Source organism: Neocloeon triangulifer, unplaced genomic scaffold (genome assembly GCF_031216515.1).
Source record: "Neocloeon triangulifer isolate White Clay Creek 2 clone unplaced genomic scaffold, ASM3121651v1 ptg000013l, whole genome shotgun sequence".
In the NCBI taxonomy this organism is placed as follows: domain Eukaryota; kingdom Metazoa; phylum Arthropoda; class Insecta; order Ephemeroptera; family Baetidae; genus Neocloeon; species Neocloeon triangulifer.
In genome coordinates this window covers 5,640,608-5,659,825 of record NW_026775555.1, presented here as the reverse complement: position 1 = coordinate 5,659,825, position 19,218 = coordinate 5,640,608, and the positions used below count along the sequence as shown (strand labels likewise).

The window sequence follows — 19,218 nt, the reverse complement described above, 5'->3', positions numbered from 1 at the left end:
ACGCACACAAGTGTTCGTGACGTAATTCACCGGCGCGCTCCTTTGAAATGGACAAAGGCGCAATTGTGAGTGATTTTCTTTTGCTCTCGGCGCGCGGCACCGGCGCCGGATGATAATATGCAAATTCTATGCCAGCAACTGGGGAAAGACGAGTGAACGCGCCGTTCTACAAAGTGTGATTTGCAAATCTAATGCGTGATGCGTTTGGAACATGCAAATGAAGGCTCGTCATATAAACTCACACACGTTCAGTTTGTGTATATATGAAGTTGAGATATTGCCGTGTCACTAAATAAGTTCAAAGCGCTTTTCTTTCTAATTTTAAACTCCATGCAATTTACATTTCTTTGAATAAATTTGTTGCAGAAGTTTAAATATTACGATTTGATTATCTGATGGAAAAATTGCATTAACTTGATTTGAAAAATATTATTTTTAGTTGCTTCAAATATGAGGTCAGCTCACCTTCATTAAAATTGGGATTTTTCCTCGTGTTATATTATGTGGGACGAGGAAAAAAGTATTATTGGAAAGTTGTTGTTTTTCCATCTGTATTTTTTTACTTACTGTTTCAAACATGAAACAGTAGTTAAAATAATTAGAAATTCCTAATTATTGTTCAGCAAGAAAAGAAAATCGTTTATGATGGTTAAATTTACCTTCTTTGAAGGTTCAAAATTTAAAAGTTTATGCCAGCGAAAATAAGTGATGCTTGATTTTAATAAAGACAAGACACACTAAAAAACAAAATAAAATAAAAAAAGACAAAATTGAGTGGCACCTCATGCGTCACTAAAAAAGGGCACAGGCCAACAAGACTTTGTCTTAGCCTGACCCTAAAAAAAAGTCATTTTTCAAATTAGGAACTTTTAGGCGATATCCATAAGCCTATCATTTATTTAAAGATTAAAATGAGCAGAGATTAATTAGTTTTATAATTAAAAATAGGTTTGATTCGGGAATTTGGTTCCATTTGATACAAAACTATCAAGAAAATTGTTTCATTAAAAAAAAAAATCACAAATTTAAATAAAAATCTTGACGGCACTTTTCTCTTCAACTAATATTTTTCCCTTGAAGGATGAGCGGAGAGAACACACACTGTGCCTTTCATGAGCAGCAGCTGACGATGATCTTCAACTTGAAGCTCATCCGCAAAATCCATTTCTCGCGGTTTGTGGTTTGCGCCGATTTTTCTCCCACCTCATTAAATCCCTATTCAAAATCCTTTGACTCTAATCCGGGCCTGATGTGCCGCCGCCGCGTTTGTATATAAATTTATGCGCGGTCTCGCGGCTTTGCGCGAGAGAAAGAGCGGCTGCTGTTAAATTTAAATGCGTCCCATCGATCTTCGCCGGTCCAATAACTCGAACGTGTGACAGCCGCAGGAGAGCAAATATTTAAATGAGCACAGAATCAAATATGAGGATGAATATATAAAGATCGGAAAAGAGAGACAGAGGCTGCCGTCGCCGCAGACGAGACGTGTGTTCACTGTTACACCAGACGAGACGTTATTTATTCAAAAATGAGACAGCGACACTCATGTCAAATGCTCACACCAAAAAAGAGTAAAATATCATTCTTCATTCGCACGTTTTTCTCTTTAATTGCACAATAGAAAAAAAATTATGAAATTAAGGTTCAAAATTGAAAAGGAAATTGAATTGTTGAATTTCTGAAATTTGAGTGGGAATTTAACGAAGTGCAAATTTTGTATTTTATTTATTGATGAAACGCCATAGGCGTGCAACAAGCGTAAAAAATACAAAATAAAACGGAATAATTACGTTTCTTTTTCAAACTTTTCAGTTTTGCAGCTTAATGTTAACATTTTCTTTACAACGCAGTTCTTTTTGATATGATAAACATTTTTCTCCGCAAAATTTGCAAATAAAATCTTCCCTCTGCTCCGAGCATAATAACAAATTTTTGTTACAAAGCAATTTACGTAAATATAAAACTAGATATAATTCTAATATAACTAGATATTATTGTTTTTTTTTTCAAAATATCAGCATATCACATATAAACAAAATAATTTTATTAATGGAAAATTTTCAAACTAAAACTTCATAATCGGCGCACGCAGTCAAACGTCATACTAATGAGTCAAAATTTTCCCGAACATATTTTTATTTATAATTTACAGCTCAAAATTTAACAAGCTTTTTATGATAATTAACATATTCTTAACATTTTTATTTTAAAAGTTTTTTTTATTAATTTACATTCTTTTTAATTTTAGTTGTTAATAATTTTGCGTTGAAAATATATATTTTTTCAACTGCAGAATAGGAAATATTAAATATTATCTAACCGCACAATTATAATTTTCACAAGAAGCTGATTTGATTACTCAAAATAAGTGGTAGGCATTAGGACTAAGTGTCCGTTATTTGATTCGAATATATTAGGTAATTATTTCACATAAATTGTAATGAGAAAATTTATATCATCAACTTCTGACAATATAGTTTTTGTTAAAATTTAATATTATTCTAATCCTCGACCAATAAAACTGCACCTGACAGTGATTGATATACTTCCGGATGCGCATTGTTAGCTGCTAAATAAAATTTATAAATTCATCGTCACCTTTTTTTCTCTACAATTTCGTTTTCCTTCTTATTTTGAATGTAATGTGATAAAGTGAAACATTAATATATTGTACGGCTGTGCTCAAATCCCTCTGTGAATTTAATTGCCTTTCTGCGGCAAAGAGCGAGTCTTAATAATGCAAAGAAAATTATTTTCAAGCAAACATATATTTTATTTATAATTTTTATTTTAATATGTTTTTAAATATTACTATTATAAATATATTCACATATTTAAATTTTTTAGTTTATTTAATTTAAAATCTTTTTTTGTTTGAAAAAAAATTGCATTGTTAATCAACATTTTTCCATTAGATTTAGGAAATATTAAAAATATGTAGCTAGCCACACAAAAGTAATTTTTTTAATAAGCCGACTAATCCATATGGAAGTTGAACATTTGACTGTTAAATCTAAACCTCACTATGCAGTGAAAAATGCGTTTTACCAATCGAGTTAATTCATTCATTAAATAATCGATTCATATAATTAAGTAATAATAATAATGATAGAATTGATATGATCAACTTTTGACGATTTAGTTTTTAAAAACGTCGATATTTCTCTCACACATACAAATTATGTCAATTTATTACATAAATTTTTCCACAGAATTTCATTTTCCTTCTTATTCTGACTGTACATGTCCAGATCAAGTGCACAAATCCCTCTGAGAATTAAATTGCCTCTCTGCGGCAAAGAGCGAAAATTATCTGGAGCCTCCAGCCGGCCGAAGCACTTTCCGGTCAGTGCAGGCGGCTGCGGCGACGGACAAGTTTTGCGGCCACTTTGGTCCATCAGCAACTCGGCCCAAAGCTATAGAACAGAGTCTGTCGTTCTGCTCCGCATTTCTATGGTGTGAAATAACTTTTGAAAGGAGGCGGCAGCCCGTATGGCACTTGAGTTACAACAATACAGAGGGAATTGAGCAAAGAAGTGTCGCGCACGCTGCACTCCAAATAAAGCACCCCTCGTATTTTGGCGCGCACCATTCATCGGGGACTGCACATACAATATAAGTGTAAATAAGTTGTGCTGCTGCTGATGATGACGATGATGGAGCATTCAATTGAAGCACTTGAGAATTTCTCTCTCTCGTCGCCGGAACTCCTATTAGACTTTCCCCTCGACGTGTCAATAACAATGGCCACTTTTATTAATTTTATAATTGAATTTTCCTTCGGCTCGCCAAGCGTGCTAAATTTTTTCACGCAAATGTATAATATGAAATGTGCCTCGCGCACACCCTCCAGAGCAAATTTCATTTGCAGCTCGCTAAACTCTTTTATGTGCGGCGCCCCTCGCCGAATGAAGGAAGAAGTTGAAATTGAAAAATCTTTTTTCGCTGACGAGGACATCGTGCGTGCAATTGACTTGAAGGAGTACTTCACACCACAGGAAAATTACCTTCTATTTTAACACTCAAATTTTAATTAAAATGACAAGTATCTTTGGCTGAAATAAACTGAAAAAGATTCTACCTTTGGGATAATTTTTTTATTAAAAATAATCGTGACCTTATTTGATTTATATTTTCACGTGAAAGAGATTAAAATCCATGAATGTTAATTTTTATTTTTTTTAAACGTTTATCAAAGAATAAAAAATTACGAGATTGTTTCAATTTTATCTCCTTTGAAGTAAAAATAAAGAGTTCTTGGCTCAATTTTTTTCTTGGTTCTTAAAATTTCCTTCTTCTGTCTTTCGAAAAAGCTCCCAAGTTATAAAAATAGAAGCACTCGTCTCCTCAATAAAAAGCGCTTCTCTTCCTTTGATTGCCTTCTCGAAACAGAGCCAACGAATTGCTCTTTTGTATGTTGTCCAATTAATTATTCAATCAGCACCGCCGCTCGGAAGAGAGAGAAGCTCCCTTAAAACACGCGGCTCTGTCTTTGGGAAAGAAGAAAGAATCTGGAGAGCTTTTGTGAAAGCTTCCATTGCCGCCTCCGCAACGTGACGTGTCGTAAAAAGGGTTAAAGCCCGAATCCGTCCAGAGCAAACAGAAATTAGAATTCGATCGATAATCGCGTTACGCCGACATGTGTGTGAGAGTTGATGGCTTAAGTGACTCAACGTTTTGACGTCGGCGTGGCCTATGAAAGCAGGCACGCGTAAAAAATTACTTTTCGTACGCACATTACGGGTGCATGTCAAAAAAAGGCCACAAAGAGCGCACCGTGAAATTCAATTTCGGACCTGAAAGGACAGAAAGGGTGAATGGACACTTTAATAAAAGTGACAGCGTCGATCGTTGATCACTCAAAACGGTTAAGAATTTCGCTTTAAAAAAATCCACTAGGGAAATATTGAAAAAATATAATAAATGGACACTGATGTAAAAAAAAATTAAGGTACTTGATGTTTTCGTAATTTATTTATCAGACTGAATTAAAAATATTGTAAAAAAAAACATTTTTGTGATTTTATAAAAAAAACTCTTTTCAAATGAGCAATTAATTCTTATAAAAAGTTTTTATTGAGGGCTAGAATAAAATTTATTTATCTGCGAATTATTTCATCTCCATCTTTGCCTATAATTAATTTTCATTATTTTTGTTAAAGGTTGGACTGAAGACCACATAGATCCATACAAAGATCAGGATTTCCACCACGGAGGCGAGGAGCACAACGAGGACTACGCTTATGAGGATCACCAAGACCATCACCTTCCCTTGGACGACGTCCACAACAATGGGTGAGTTTCACATTCCACGCAATTTACCCCAAACTCGAAGTTTCTGGGTATTTTGACGAGTGCAGTTTGCATCTCCCGAGTTGAGTGCTTTTTAAGCTTGTCAGAGGGGTGTCCCTAATCAGATTTAGCAGCAGCGCGTGCAGGGACAAGAAAATTCCACTAAAATTTCTGTCGATTCGCCTTGCCTGATTGAATGCACCTATTCACTTGCACAAGAAAAGGGAGGAAAAGAGGGGATCCTCCTCTCATTCAGAGAAAGACGAGCCTCTCCCAGGCCAAGAATGGAAGTTTTGACAACTTCAACAATGTGATGTTTTATTTAAAGTCGTGAGAGGGAAAAATATATTTTTTCCCTGAGAGAGAGAACAAGAAGGACGCCTAGGACACCTGATACATTTTTATTTTCTCGGACCCGCAGCACTGGATTTGTGGCTTCTTTATTCTTTTGTGTGACAATTTAGTGCTGCGTCTTCTCCACCCCTCAAGCCATAATTCACGCTTTACCTCCCGCAAGAAGCAGTTTTACTATTTCCTGGGAAGGTAAAATGTAACTTATTCTGATATACAAGTTTTGGAAGCAATGGAAAAATAGGTGATAGGTATTGATGTCGAAAATCAGTTGGTGGATTTTTTTTTTTATCAAATCATACAGGAAATTTATTTTATATACAAAAAATTTCATCACACCACAGAGTAAACCAATTTTGAGAAACATTGACCATAAATTTTAAATTTTAATCAAAATATTATTATTTTTAAACATCCGAGTATTTTTTTTTTTTAATTTTAATTTGTTTAGGTATCTTTTAATCCGTTTTTTTTTCTCTTTCACTCCCTCTTTCTCTCCACATCTCATTTGAGATGCAAACGAAATTTGAAACACTAGACGCGGCTGATGCCAGCTCAGCAGCAGGTAAAAGAAGAAAAGCCTTAAACCACAGGAGAGAAAGAAGTCTCTTTACGATACGGGGCAACCCCCAGAAGGCAGTATCATATTTTGCCGTAAAAATGCTTGACACCTCCATTAAACACGCCCCCCATGCAACGTTGGCCCACCCAAATTTGAGAACTATGTGAAATTTCTCTTTGCAGCTCTTAAGAGATTTGAAACTTTTTAACCCTTGCCGACCGCACATGTGGTGCTCTCCATAAACTTAAAGGCGAATTTATCCCGGACGCGCGCACAAGCGTGACAAGTTTTTAAGCCGCAAACTGGCCGCGTATTAAATTTCAGCCCCTGCTCGTGTGTGAAATCCTCGCAATGAATTTAGCGCCGGCCTCGCAGCACGTTTTGATCAAATATAAATTTTCTCACACACCGAGGCAGAAAAGTCTAATCGATAAATCTCTGCAAAATTTTACTACCAGTTGCCTCTGGAAATACTAATTAGACGGCTCTTGAGAGGAGGAGAGAGATAAAAAGTAAAAAGTCGGATTCTCATTAATTATTATGGCACACACGGCGATAGCATTTGGACTCGAGCCAATTAAAATTAACTGCCGGTGCAACAAACTTGTCCGAGATGGGCAATAATTTCTGTTCTGCATAACTACCTGACATTGAAATTCTTCATTAATTGCTGATTGGAAACTCAAACATCATCGTTAAAAGCTAAAATCTTTTATTTTAACTTTTGTAATTTATTTTTGTACTGTAGGAGCTAATTTATTTTATCAAAACTGTTTAAAGTACAAACAATATTTGAAATTTTGATGGAAAAGTTTCTCATATCTCAATCAAAATTATGATAGAAGAAGTAAAAATAATAAAAATTGTAATTAAATATTATTGTTCTCCATCGCTGAATAAAAAATTTTAGATTTCAAAAAAAGTATATAATAGTGAAATGATTTTTTTTTAATAACTGTGTTGCTTTTTGTTTTCTTTTAAAAACATTTTTGTCACAAAAAATTAATTTTAGAAGTTTATAACCATTCAATTTATTTCTTTATATCGTTCAAGATCGTAAATTTCAACCTGAGACATCTCAATTTGCATCTTTCCGCTGCAATTCATAATTTTTTCCTCTCCGCCCTTGCGCCATGAATCGCCCAAAAACCCACACGAAAAATTAGCAGCGGCCAAAACCATTTCGCCTCTTAATTTAAATGGGCCTTTGCTTGTTTTGGTGCCGAAGAGATAAACCCGGAGCAAGACTCGAGATTAATTTGCTGGATAATTAGCCACGGTGCTGAAGTGACTTCCTACGCGCCAACACATAATACGAGCGGAGATTTATTTATTTGACCAAATTCGAAACCCCCTCAATGGATTTAATTGCTCGGCCCACGGTTGAATGGAAAATCAAAGCAGCTTTTACCGAAAAAACTTGTTTATATAAAAAATATCTTGATCGTTTTGTTATGGAAAATTATAAAATTGGCGGCGCCATATTCGGTTCTTGTTATTTTCTCATTATTCGAAGCGAATTTCCCAGAAAGGCGTTTTCGTTTAATGGGTTTTAAATTGGTCGTGTGTTTTTTTTTATTGTTTTCCTATATAAAGCGCTGGCAATATGTGGCACGGAAGAATTTTTTTCCGTTCCAAGTGGCGGGATCACATCACGTTATGCCGCACCACGGCATATACACGCCTGCTGTGTTTGACAGCACAACGGAAAATATAACACACGGACTGATAGGAAAATTGCGTGCGTGTTATTTTCCTAACGGACTCTAGCTTTCCTTAGAAGAAATAGCATTGGTATATCTATTTAAAGTTATTATACACAAATTCATTTATAATAAATTTTAGTGAACATATTAATAATTTAATTTGTACATTTTCCTTACTTTAATAATACAATTTTTATTAATTAAATATTGATTTTGTAAATATTTCTTTATATTCAGTAAATTAATTAAACTCATTTTTTTATTTTAAGAATTATGCAGTATTAGTATTATGTAATCAGTTTAAATTGTATAGCAAGATTCATATATTAATAATTATATTAGTAAAGATCATTTTCTTCTTCCGATGTGCTATTTAAAATTAGATTAAAATTGGTATTGTTATAAAAGGTAAAAGTCTAATTCGACATAATGAATCATAAAATAAATCAATAATTTTATTGATGTTGAAGAAGCAATTTCAATCTTTCGTTTAATTTTATTCTGCATAAATGTGTTCAGTCATCGAATTTTCTTCAAAGATAATTAAAATAGAGTATAAAATATTTAAATAAATAAGGAAAAAAATACATTGCAGACGCATGTCTCTAATTTGAATTTCTCACGTTTCTCGCATTCCAACCATTAGTGTTTGCAGGTGTCAAAACGAGCTGGAAACAGCTACATTTCCTGGAAAAAGGCCATTAGCTCCCCCAATAGCCATTGCAGCAGGGCAAACATCGTGACCCAAACAAAAGTCATTTATTTATTCCTCTGATATTTTCACGCAGCAATTTTTCATCACAAAAGCTCGCATGCCCTCGGACTATTTTTCCCTGGAAGCTGCTCTTTGATATTAGAATAAACACGTCAAAAGTGACACCCTAGCTCCTTTCAAATTACCTGCTGCACAATGGTGCCCCCTGAGTCTTTGGACTCGCTCGGAGAAGAAAAGGGTTCGGAGGCAACCATTATGATTTCGGTCGGCTAATTCAACTCGTGTGACCAGAACGGATTTAATTATACTTGGCTGAGAGGTCAAAGTGTTGTTTGTGTGTGTTGGTGAACAACAGTGTGCGGCGGTCACTCGGGTTTGGCCCTAACAAATGGACTGCGGTTCGATGCGTCCCTTGCAAACACAAAGCGACTGAAAGTTTTATTTTAGTCCCATGTGTGTCGAATTTCAGATGAAATTCAAAATTAACCAGGGTTGGAATAATTGAATTTTCCGTCCGATTATTTCACCTAATTCCATTTAAGAAAGACGGATGTTATTTTAAGGCAAATGAATCAAAATAAATTTTTAAAGCTGCTTTGGAAATCTGAAGTGAAAATTTTCATTATTTCATCAAATAGCTTTATAATAAATTTAAAACATAATTTAATCTCCTTCAAAAATATTGTAAATTTTTCTCCTTCAAATGTACAATTTACAAAAAAAAACGGATTTTTCTTTAATTTCAAGCCGTATCGGAAATTAAACAAATTGTATATTTACAACTATTATAGAAATTAATAGAAATCACGAGTAACTGGAGCCCTGCCCTTGTGACCACACACATGTTGGTCATACGCCTCACTCAGATGGTACTTTGGAATAACGAGTCGGGTGCAACAAAACCTGTTACTCGAGTGGGAGGACCCTCTGCGCTGCTCTTGTACATAAAACCGTATTTTTTTTTTTAAATCTCGGTCCAGAATGCGGTCCGGCAGGTCGGCGTCGCTCAGGTCGCGCATATAATGTGGTTTACTGCTCCTTCCAACGTGCACGATCGCCACGACCTGCTGTCCGAGGAATATTATTGAATTTGAAATTTATGGCCGAGACGAAATGTAGGGAAATAGCGTTCGAATGGGTGCGCATTTGGATCGGACTTCATGACATACGGCGGCGAGTGGGAGCGCCGATGATTAATTAATTCGTGATTAGAGAAACTCTGTCTTGTGCTGTAGCAGTGAGATGGCCACACGCTTTTTTTGTATTAATGCATATTTATAAGGCCCCCCGTGAAGTGGATATTAAACATCTAATCAATCTTCAGTTTTATGTCGCAATGATGACGTTTTTACTTATTTTGAATTACTTTTTAATTAAATACTTTTAATAAAATATTTATTCTTAACATTAAAAAAATTTTCGTCATGTTTTATTTTTATTACTAAATTTGTTTATTTTTTTAAATATTAAATTAAATTATTTTATTTCACAATCAAATCAAGCAACTATCAGAGATAAATTTTAATAAGAATATTAAAATGTTTGCTATCTATGTTTTATAAATATGAAAACATAAGAACATTTTCTCGTTCTGTTAAATAACTAATGAAAAGTACAGAATAATGTAATTGAACAGGAAGTTTTGCATGAACCTGCTGTGTATACCCATTTGTATCAATAATGCATAACTTTTAAATACAAAATATTAAAAATTATCGAAGAAACTCTAATTGCAAGATACAAAATATTTCCTAAATACATTTTTTTGGGGTGGTTTTAAAGAATTCTAATTTTGGGAAATTTTCGCCCTCTATTAAAATTGTTTATTATCACGACAGGAATTTTCTTTTGTCACAACCAACTTTTTTACATACCAGCTTTGTCTCAAATATCTCGTCGTCTTGGAACGTAATTCCACGTCAAGGCGATTAGTCACAGTACTAATTTAATAATTTTTAACTATATACAGAGCTGAAGTTTTCTTTGATCAATGATAAAATAGACAAGGTTATCGGCGCAAATTATCAATTTTATTTTGAAAGTGGATGGTAAAAAATATATTTTCATTAAAAATGGTAGAAGTCTTTTAAGTGGAATTAGAAATAAAAACTTTTGCACATCTTGATCATTTTTTCCAGCGTCTCATAACGCAAATGTAGAAAATCCAAAACTTTTTAAATTAATTTAGTCAGATCAGAGCGAGCAGGGGAGCGAGCGACTCTTTTCGCCTCTCGTCTTGCTCTCTGCATGTTTTGTGGAGTAGTTAGCAAATTACTCCGTGTGCCAATTAAAACTTTAGATGGCCCGCCCGGCGAATATTTGCAAACACACGCCATTAGTGGTGGTGCTAGAAAGCCTGTGAGTACTTCATAGTTGCCCTCTCTGCCATTCGCTGATAACGGGCCGACGCAAAAAGTCGCTCCTCTGCAACTATTATAACAGAGTATATAATTCGTTATTGTCGTACTTTTAATTATTTTAATGTGGGGCAGAGCACAGATGTCTTCAGAGCGGGGCCATTAATCATTTCTCCGCCGCGCCATTGCATGAGTTAAAAAGAGATCTCGAGAGCGGCGCGGGAAAATATCATTTTTATAGATCGGCGGATAATTAATTATCTTTAATTATAACTTCAAAAGTCATTAGGATATGAGGTGTGAATAATGGACCGGATTCTCTTCTTCTCCAAAATGCACGCGAGATCAATAAACTTGAGCCGAGAAATGGAAGTGTCGGCTTTTTCTGATCTCGGAAAGAAATAAATCAATAAGGAGAGAGTCTCGAGTTTGATAAATATGCATTTATTTCAGGGATTAGTCCCGTCAGGAATTTTTCACCACACCATGCTTCGGAATTAAAAATTATATGCAAACGGCCTTCACAGGAAAGCAAATCCGGCGGCGGCACCAGTTTTAATTAGCGATGCACGCAGTTTATGATAATTAAGGACGAGATTATGCCGAGGGTTTTACGCCGCATCGGGCACGAGATTTATTAGCGCAGCAGAATTCCCATCTCAGGACGGAAAACGAGAGCAAGTGGGCGAGCGAACGAGCTGTAATCCAACACCGTCGCCGTTTTTCTGCCGCTGCGAAATTCGTTAATATATTTTTTTTTCATCCCGTGCGCTTTAAGAACTTTTTGCACGGTGAAGACTTAAAAATTACTTAAGCTGACGCGCGGGGCATTAATCATCGTGAAAATTGGATTCTGTTAAATTTCTGCCATGTTTTCATTTATTTAGAAAAAAAACTACAGAAGCCTTGAAAGTGACTAAGATTATTTAATTATTCTTTTTTTCAATTGTTTCAATGATTTTTATTAATTTTCATACAAATTCAAAAATGAATGAAAACGATAAGAAATAAAATCTTTATTTACTTCTGCATAGAATTTAATGGAAACAAGCGAGTCAACCTTGTTGCAAAGAAAAAAACGAAAAAATATTTTTTTGTCTTTAGTTCGCTCAGTTTCAATTTTTTATGAAATACACCTCCAATGTTTACAATAAATAATAAATCAAGCTTAAAATTGTAATTTTATTTCAATAAGAATTACATATTTTGCAAAATTAATTTATAGTATTTTAAGTTTCACAATTTTTGATTCAATGTAATTAAATATATATATTTTTTTTTAAATTACTTCCAGTCAACTAAAGACAGCCAATTTAATTGTTATGGCTGCTTTTTTTACAATTTAAATAACAATTTTACTGAAAAAACCCCCAACATGGAAATTTAGGTATTCTCAGCATGTTTTCTTTCCTGGTTGATTTTTGTTTCCCCGAGACCGTACGATTTTTATATTAAGAAACAAATTAGGCGGATAAAATCTATACAGGAATAAATTAGGTGTCCTGCCGAGCAATAAATCTTACCTTTTGCTAAAATAAACTTCAGCTCTAGCAACCAGACAGATTAATTTTATGCTAAAAAGCGCGAATTACATCAATTCTCAAACACAATTTATCGCCTGGCTGATTGTTAAGGTGTTTGGTTTCATTTCGCACACGCTCGGTCAACACGTCCGCCTAATATTTAGCCGGGGAAAAATTAATGCGTGGCCCCGGCGAGCAAATATATGTTTATTTCCGAGGCGATAAAATGTGTAACGCCCTCACTTTATACAAAACTTAAAATGCAAAATTTTTTATTTATATTTGGCCGTGCTCTGTGCGGTTTATCTGTTGGCAAACAACAGGTTGAGCGTGCGTGTGGTTTATGGCGCTTTATTTATTGCCCACTTTTTGCGCTCTCGTGTTTATTGTGTTCGCGTTCATCTCGCAACAGCATCTCTCTTTTCTCTCATTCATACGCACGCGGCCACCAGCATTGCAGCAGAGAGGGCGACGAGCCCTTTCGCCCGCTTGTTTTATTGCCGACCGTTCGTCTTCGCGTTTACTTTTTGCCTACATTTTGCGCAGCCACACACAATGGAGCAATAAACAAGCAGCGCAAAACGTTAAATGGTGTGTGTGTGCCTGAATTGCGCTCTACTCAATGGCTCTTTGATGACAGTGCTCCATAGGGATCAATTATTTATCATAAACTCTGCATAAGTGCAAAGCTATATAGTAAAATCAAATTTAAAATTTAGTTATAAATAAAATAAAATTTAAATACCTTTTTTATTTTTTTTATAAATTAATGTAGCACTTTTCATTATTTTTCTCATAAATGACATATTAAAATTTTATTTTATTTTTTAATATATATTTTTACAGTGCAAAAATGTTCATTTTTGTACAAATTTTTAAAAGCGAATTTACTGTCTAATAATAACTAAACAACAATATACAAATAAGTACATTAAGTGTCTTATGCCGATGTAAACTTTATAAATATAAAAATTTTATCATTTCACGGAGGAAGCCCTGTTCAACACATTAAATTTATCATTGTGCAAACACTGCAAACAAATCAGATATACGATGAAGTATGTATGGACCACATAATATTATACAAAATATGCCAGAACAGGCTGTATATATTTATTTTCCTATTTTAAATTGGTTCGGACTTTCATATACCTTTTGGAACTGTATATTGTTGTCTAAGGCATAACTGCCCAGAGTTTCGTAATTTTTGGATTGCAGTTTACTTGTCTAATAATTATATTATACAATCACATTATTTATATTGTAATTTTCTTTTTAATAATTTATCATGGGTATTTCAAAACCGTTGGTTTCAGACTTCCTACCATATTCACTCGGTAATTTCTTGCAAAAAGAAAATGACCTCCTTTTCCCTTTGATCAATTTAAACTTCAGAAATCTAGCTATAGCAGCTGCTATTGACTCGTCTTCCCCAAAAACCCAGAAGCCTCTCGCTTTTGCCTTTTTGCTTTCCTAGAAAACCCCCACGTGCTGTCGCGCGTGTTTATTTTGAACAAGTGAAATGACACGCCAATTCCCTGATTGCAGGTCTGCGTTCGCCACTCATTCCGGCGACGGCAACTCAACCTCCGAGCCGTCTCATCACTCAACAGTCGGCGCAACGGCTCCCACGGGTATGCCAGGAATTCTTTGTATAGACATTTCATTTCGGCCGATCTTCCTCGCGAGAATTCACGAAAACGGCTAAATTGAAATAGAGAGGAGAGATATAGAGCAAAAAGTATAGTTTGGAGAGAGAAAAAGGACCTCGCTCAATCGCTTTTCGGACCTTCCGAGCTAGAATTAAAATTTCAACTTTGATCCAGATTAAATAAATAATTTTTTCCTTTGAGAGTATTTTATCATTATCCACACAATATTGCAATAAGTGAAGCTATAATAAAATTTTGTAATTTTTCGGAGATGAAAAATAAATAAATAAACTTTTTTTAAATTTCTTAATTCGATCGTGTCTTTCAAAAAATTGAATTCAAGATTTAATATAAACGATAATAAAAAATAAAAAAATTGTGGTTTTTCGGAGCTTTGAGAAATTTCTTCTTAATAAAATTAACATTATTATCAAGTCAATTAAATAATATTATATAAGAATTCCCAAATTTATAACATTTACAAAAAAAAATTCTATTTTCTTTTTAGTTTTATAATTCTATGTAAACAATGAAACTTTACGACACAATTAAAATAATTCATAATTATGAAATTCTTTTTCTTGCTTTTCCAAGAAATTATAATTAATGATGCTCAAAAAATCCAAAAGAGGCAAACGTTAATTTTATTTTCCCTCTCTCTGTGCGTTTAAATACAAAACTCGTCTGGCGGCGTCTCGAGGAAAAACTATAAATAAATTTTTCATACAGGCACATTGCGAATCGTGCGGCCGCTGCAGAACGTGACCAAGAAGGTCGGAGACACGGTCAAGTTGAAGTGCGAGGCCGAAGGCGACCCGCCGCCCACTCGCTTCAGGTGGCTGGCGAACGACGCACCCCTCCAGGTGAGAGACGCGTACCTTCCTAATGGAGATTTACGACTGAAAACCCCCGGCCGCGCATCCACCTGCATGACACCCCGCTTTATTTATTTAGTGTGGCATGCTGGTTGCAGCCCAGGCATGAATTATGCAACCAGCCGTGCCGCTGAAATAAATTGAAAATTAATTCTGTGTTGCCTTTTTTTCCTCCTCTCTGCTTCTTCCATTAATTCATTTCTGATGCTGCCGGGGGTGTTGATTTTTTCCTTAAAATATATCTCGCCGCCGCCTTTTTGTCTGCAGTTGTTTGCACAGCATTTGAATAAATATATATTCAGATTTTTTTTGCCTGCACAAAGCTGATTTGCCTGCCTAATTAATGAGCGGAACAGATGTTTGCGGTTTAAATAAACGGCGGAGTGCTGAGAGCAAACACATTAAATATTCTTTTTGGGAATTTTTTTTTAGACCCACACAAGTTTTTACAAAGAAGTAAAGTCAACAATGTAAATAATGGTAATGCGAACTTCAAAGTCTGTAAATTTATTTTTGTTAAAAAAAGTATTTTCAATTGTGATATTCAGAACGAATATTACGATTGTTAGACAAAATCAATGGGCTCAGTGGGTCTAAAAGGTCAATCAATCTCCTCGCCTAACATTTTTTTTTTTAATAGGAGAGGTTTAAAGTGAATCTGATCTGAAAATATTTTAGCATATATTTCTTAATTAGAGTTTATGTCTTGATTTTTTTCCAAACAAATTTCCCCTTTTCTCTTATGATTTACTCAACAAATAATTAAATATTTGTGTAACTTCTAATCAGGATTATGTCATACAATTAGGGCTAAGCAAAATTAAAAAATTTAATTTTATATTTTACTAAATTTTATAATTTTTTTAGGTTTTAGTCAACTCATCTCCTTTAATACATCTTTTAATGCTTGCTAATTTAAAATCAATCGACTTAGAAATTTCACATACAAATTTTAAAATTTCTGAATTTCAATTTCGGTGATTGGAGATGAGTGAATGAAAATGGGTTTGTGTGTGGTCTGCATAATGATGTCACGCTTCTTCTTCCAAGAAGCTTGCTTGTGCATTGCACTGCCTTTCTTTCTTTCTTTCTTTCGTCCTCAGAGTAATTTGGGTTTATTGAGCTTCGAAATTTGATACGGGACGTCGTTGCTTATCCACAGGAAAAGCGCAACAAAGTGACGGTCCGCAAGTTGGGAGGCGGCGCGCACGGATCACGCCTCAGGATCACTGAACTCGAGGTGCACGACACAGGGTTCTATACCTGCGAGGCTTCCAACGGCAAGCAAAAGGTTTCCACCACCTCCGTCGTCAGGGTTGAAGCCGACAAGTGGGGTAAGTTAACAAAAATCAAGAAATCTAAATAAATTTATATTTATTTTATTTTAAGTAATATAAAATATCCTTTATTGAAATTTTTATATACATTTTATAATATTAACTTTATCAAATAATAAAAATAAATATTCTTTTTATCTTTTTCACTCTCATAATTGTTTATTAAATAATGCATATTTAGCTGGCTATTACTTAAATTTTTATATTTAGTTTATAATTAAATACTTGGGTTGAATCATGATTACCAAATTACATTTTAACAATTATTGGATATGCTGGATTTAATAATTCTCTAGGTCTTTGAGAATAATATGAAACATTTTAAAATCTTTAAACATTATTATTATTATGCCAAAACTTGTTAATGATCTTATTGATTATAGATCCAAAAACATTATAATTTAATAAAACTAGAATTTAAAACCAAAATACGAATAAATCAGTTTTACCACATTCCAAAAAATTCCGCCCTTCCTCCTAAATAATGTCATTATTATTTTTTTTCGTCTTAATATGAATTCACTTTTTTAACTTCAGGAAAACCTCAACTGCATATTTGCATAAATTATCCTAAAAATATGCGTCATATGTCAGTCCTCAGAAACTTTTACACATTATTATTGTATGGAAAATGGTAAATATAATAAATTAATGATGTCCCCTGTTCCCTTTCTCCACAGGAGGCGGCATGCCGGGCGGCACAACCCTTCAGAACTACCCCCATTCTTCATTCTCCGAATTGGACGAATTCTCCAGAAAGTAAGTTCCAAGCAGATCTAAACACATCACCCGTGATAAATTCGCGTTTATTTTCCACGCGCCAGCGCGCGAGATGAGAGCAAAATTTCACTCGAGACGGGAGAGGAGAAAGTGAGGAAATCAAATTTAACTTTTTTGCGCCGAGGTGCGACTTGAAAGTCTTCATACAATTTAGCTCTCTGCTCCTTTTCCATCATTTCCCGTGTTCGCGAGGGGGCTAATTTTCATTTTCTTTCCTCCGCCGCCGCTTTTCTTGCAAACAAGACGACAAGTTGAAGCTGCGCAATAATTGGCACGAAGATGAGGGGGAACAAAAAGAAAGAAAATAATATGAAATCTTGCAAGATTTCGTTTAATCTTCATCAAACTCAAGCGAGCAGTGCTGCACAGCAAATCGATAGGGGCAATTTTGCAGCGTGGAATTGCTTTGCTTAAAAATTATTCGCCGATTTTTTAAGGTTCAAGCGGTTTTGCATTGTTGATTTGATTTTGTTTTTACAAATAAAAGAAAATGCGGCATTAAAATGTGATAAGATTACATAAGTTTTAAAAAAAAAAATTGAGATAATCAGAATTCTTATATAGATAAATGGTTCAATTTTTGGCTAATTATAATGTGTGAGGGAAAAGAGGAAAATATTTCCAATTGCGCGCTATCACAACAATGATTGTGAACAAGTAAAGTTGTGCCCCATCAGAACGCTCGGCAATAATAAAAATTTGCTCCGACTGTTGTGAATTATCTGAAACTTATTTTCATCCGTAATATTATTTGATTCTGAATTTTTATCAATTTTTTATTTTTCTTATTCTTTACTATTTAATTTTTTAATTTTTACGATACAGAAGTCTTTTAAATCACGAAAAATCAATTTTGTTCTTCCTTATAATAATTAATGACGCTATTTATTATGAAAGCAAGTTTAATTTTAATTGTTTTAAATCCTAAATATTTGGAGAGTGATATCGGCTCACCCTCTCCGGAACAAACAAATTCGCCAATCGTCCGCAGCCCTCGCAACCCCCGCGGCGCCCACGTACGGGTTGAAACACGCGAAAGTCTCTCCGCCACCAATGAGTCCCCTTCGGCTTCGATGATACTTGCGCGGTATGCAACCCGCGTGGCTTCCGTAGCAATAACCATCACGATTATGGCGTTTGCCTAGGTGGCAGCACCGCCTCGCAAAATGTCAATAAACCAGATGCGGGGCAGATTCGGAGGAGCGCGATCGAGATTTGAGATTTTTCGGGCCGAATGTTGAATTAAAATGGCACTCGGGGGCCGAATCGCGCGGCTCGTGCTGCTGGCCGCCTGCGTGGCCGCGGCCGCCGACACTGACACGGTCGCGTACGAGGAGGTCGCGACCACCACCAGGTAAATTGGCCCTCAAAACCAAAACAGATCAAAGGGCCGCGCAGCATCCCATTGCTTGATGATGGACCACTCATTGAATGTGTTTGTTTTGCAGTTTGCCGGACGACATTTCCCACTCGCACCATTCCGAGGAGGAGTTCGACCACGACGACGACGAAATGGGCATGATTGGGGAGAAAGGGGTGATTTTCGAGGGTGGAATTCGCCCCGACGATTTGGGAAAATCGCCGCCGGCGTTTGGAGGCCATCCCGGGGGCCTCGCAGGGGCAGGTCTCGATATGCCAGGACCTGGACTTGGACATCCTGGTAAGAACTTGGACTAATTTATAATGAGTTTAAATTACTTTATGTTATCAGAAAATAATATGGATTTCATTTCCTTTTTTTTATTTTGAGGATAATATAATTTTTATTTAAATACACAATACTTGCGTTGATATTTTAATTGGAAGTCAAATTTTTGTAAATTTGTTTCGATTTTAAAATAATCGTTATATCGTCTTACAAAAAGTTTTCTAATAATTTATAAAAATAATCAGTATTTTTTAAGGTTATATTAAATTATAAGTTAAATTATTTACAAATATACATACAACATTAATTTTAAATTATTATTATTTTATACTTATTAATTATTTTTTTATATCATTTATTTGGAATTTCTGAGATACATTTAATATTTAATCCTATTTATTAGATTACACGGAATACTTT

At 34.8% G+C, this 19,218-nt stretch overlaps 1 protein-coding gene across 4 annotated transcripts in view; it reads left to right on the top strand.

Moving 5' to 3' along the window:
• LOC132199085 (inactive tyrosine-protein kinase transmembrane receptor ROR1-like) overlaps positions 1–19,218 on the top strand; it is a 93,679-nt gene that overhangs the window by 70,259 nt on the left and 4,202 nt on the right. For 3 of the 4 annotated variants that reach the window (XM_059623540.1, XM_059623539.1, XM_059623541.1), the window contains exons 2-7: positions 5,163–5,295; positions 14,055–14,140; positions 14,888–15,021; positions 16,196–16,367; positions 17,051–17,129; positions 18,599–18,810. In XM_059623540.1, the coding sequence (XP_059479523.1) occupies positions 5,163–5,295; positions 14,055–14,140; positions 14,888–15,021; positions 16,196–16,367; positions 17,051–17,129; positions 18,599–18,810 (816 nt within the window). Of the gene's footprint in view, positions 1–5,162; positions 5,296–14,054; positions 14,141–14,887; positions 15,022–16,195; positions 16,368–17,050; positions 17,130–18,296; positions 18,505–18,598; positions 18,811–19,218 lie in introns of those variants that run through there. The other variant, XM_059623542.1, reaches the window with a different exon arrangement.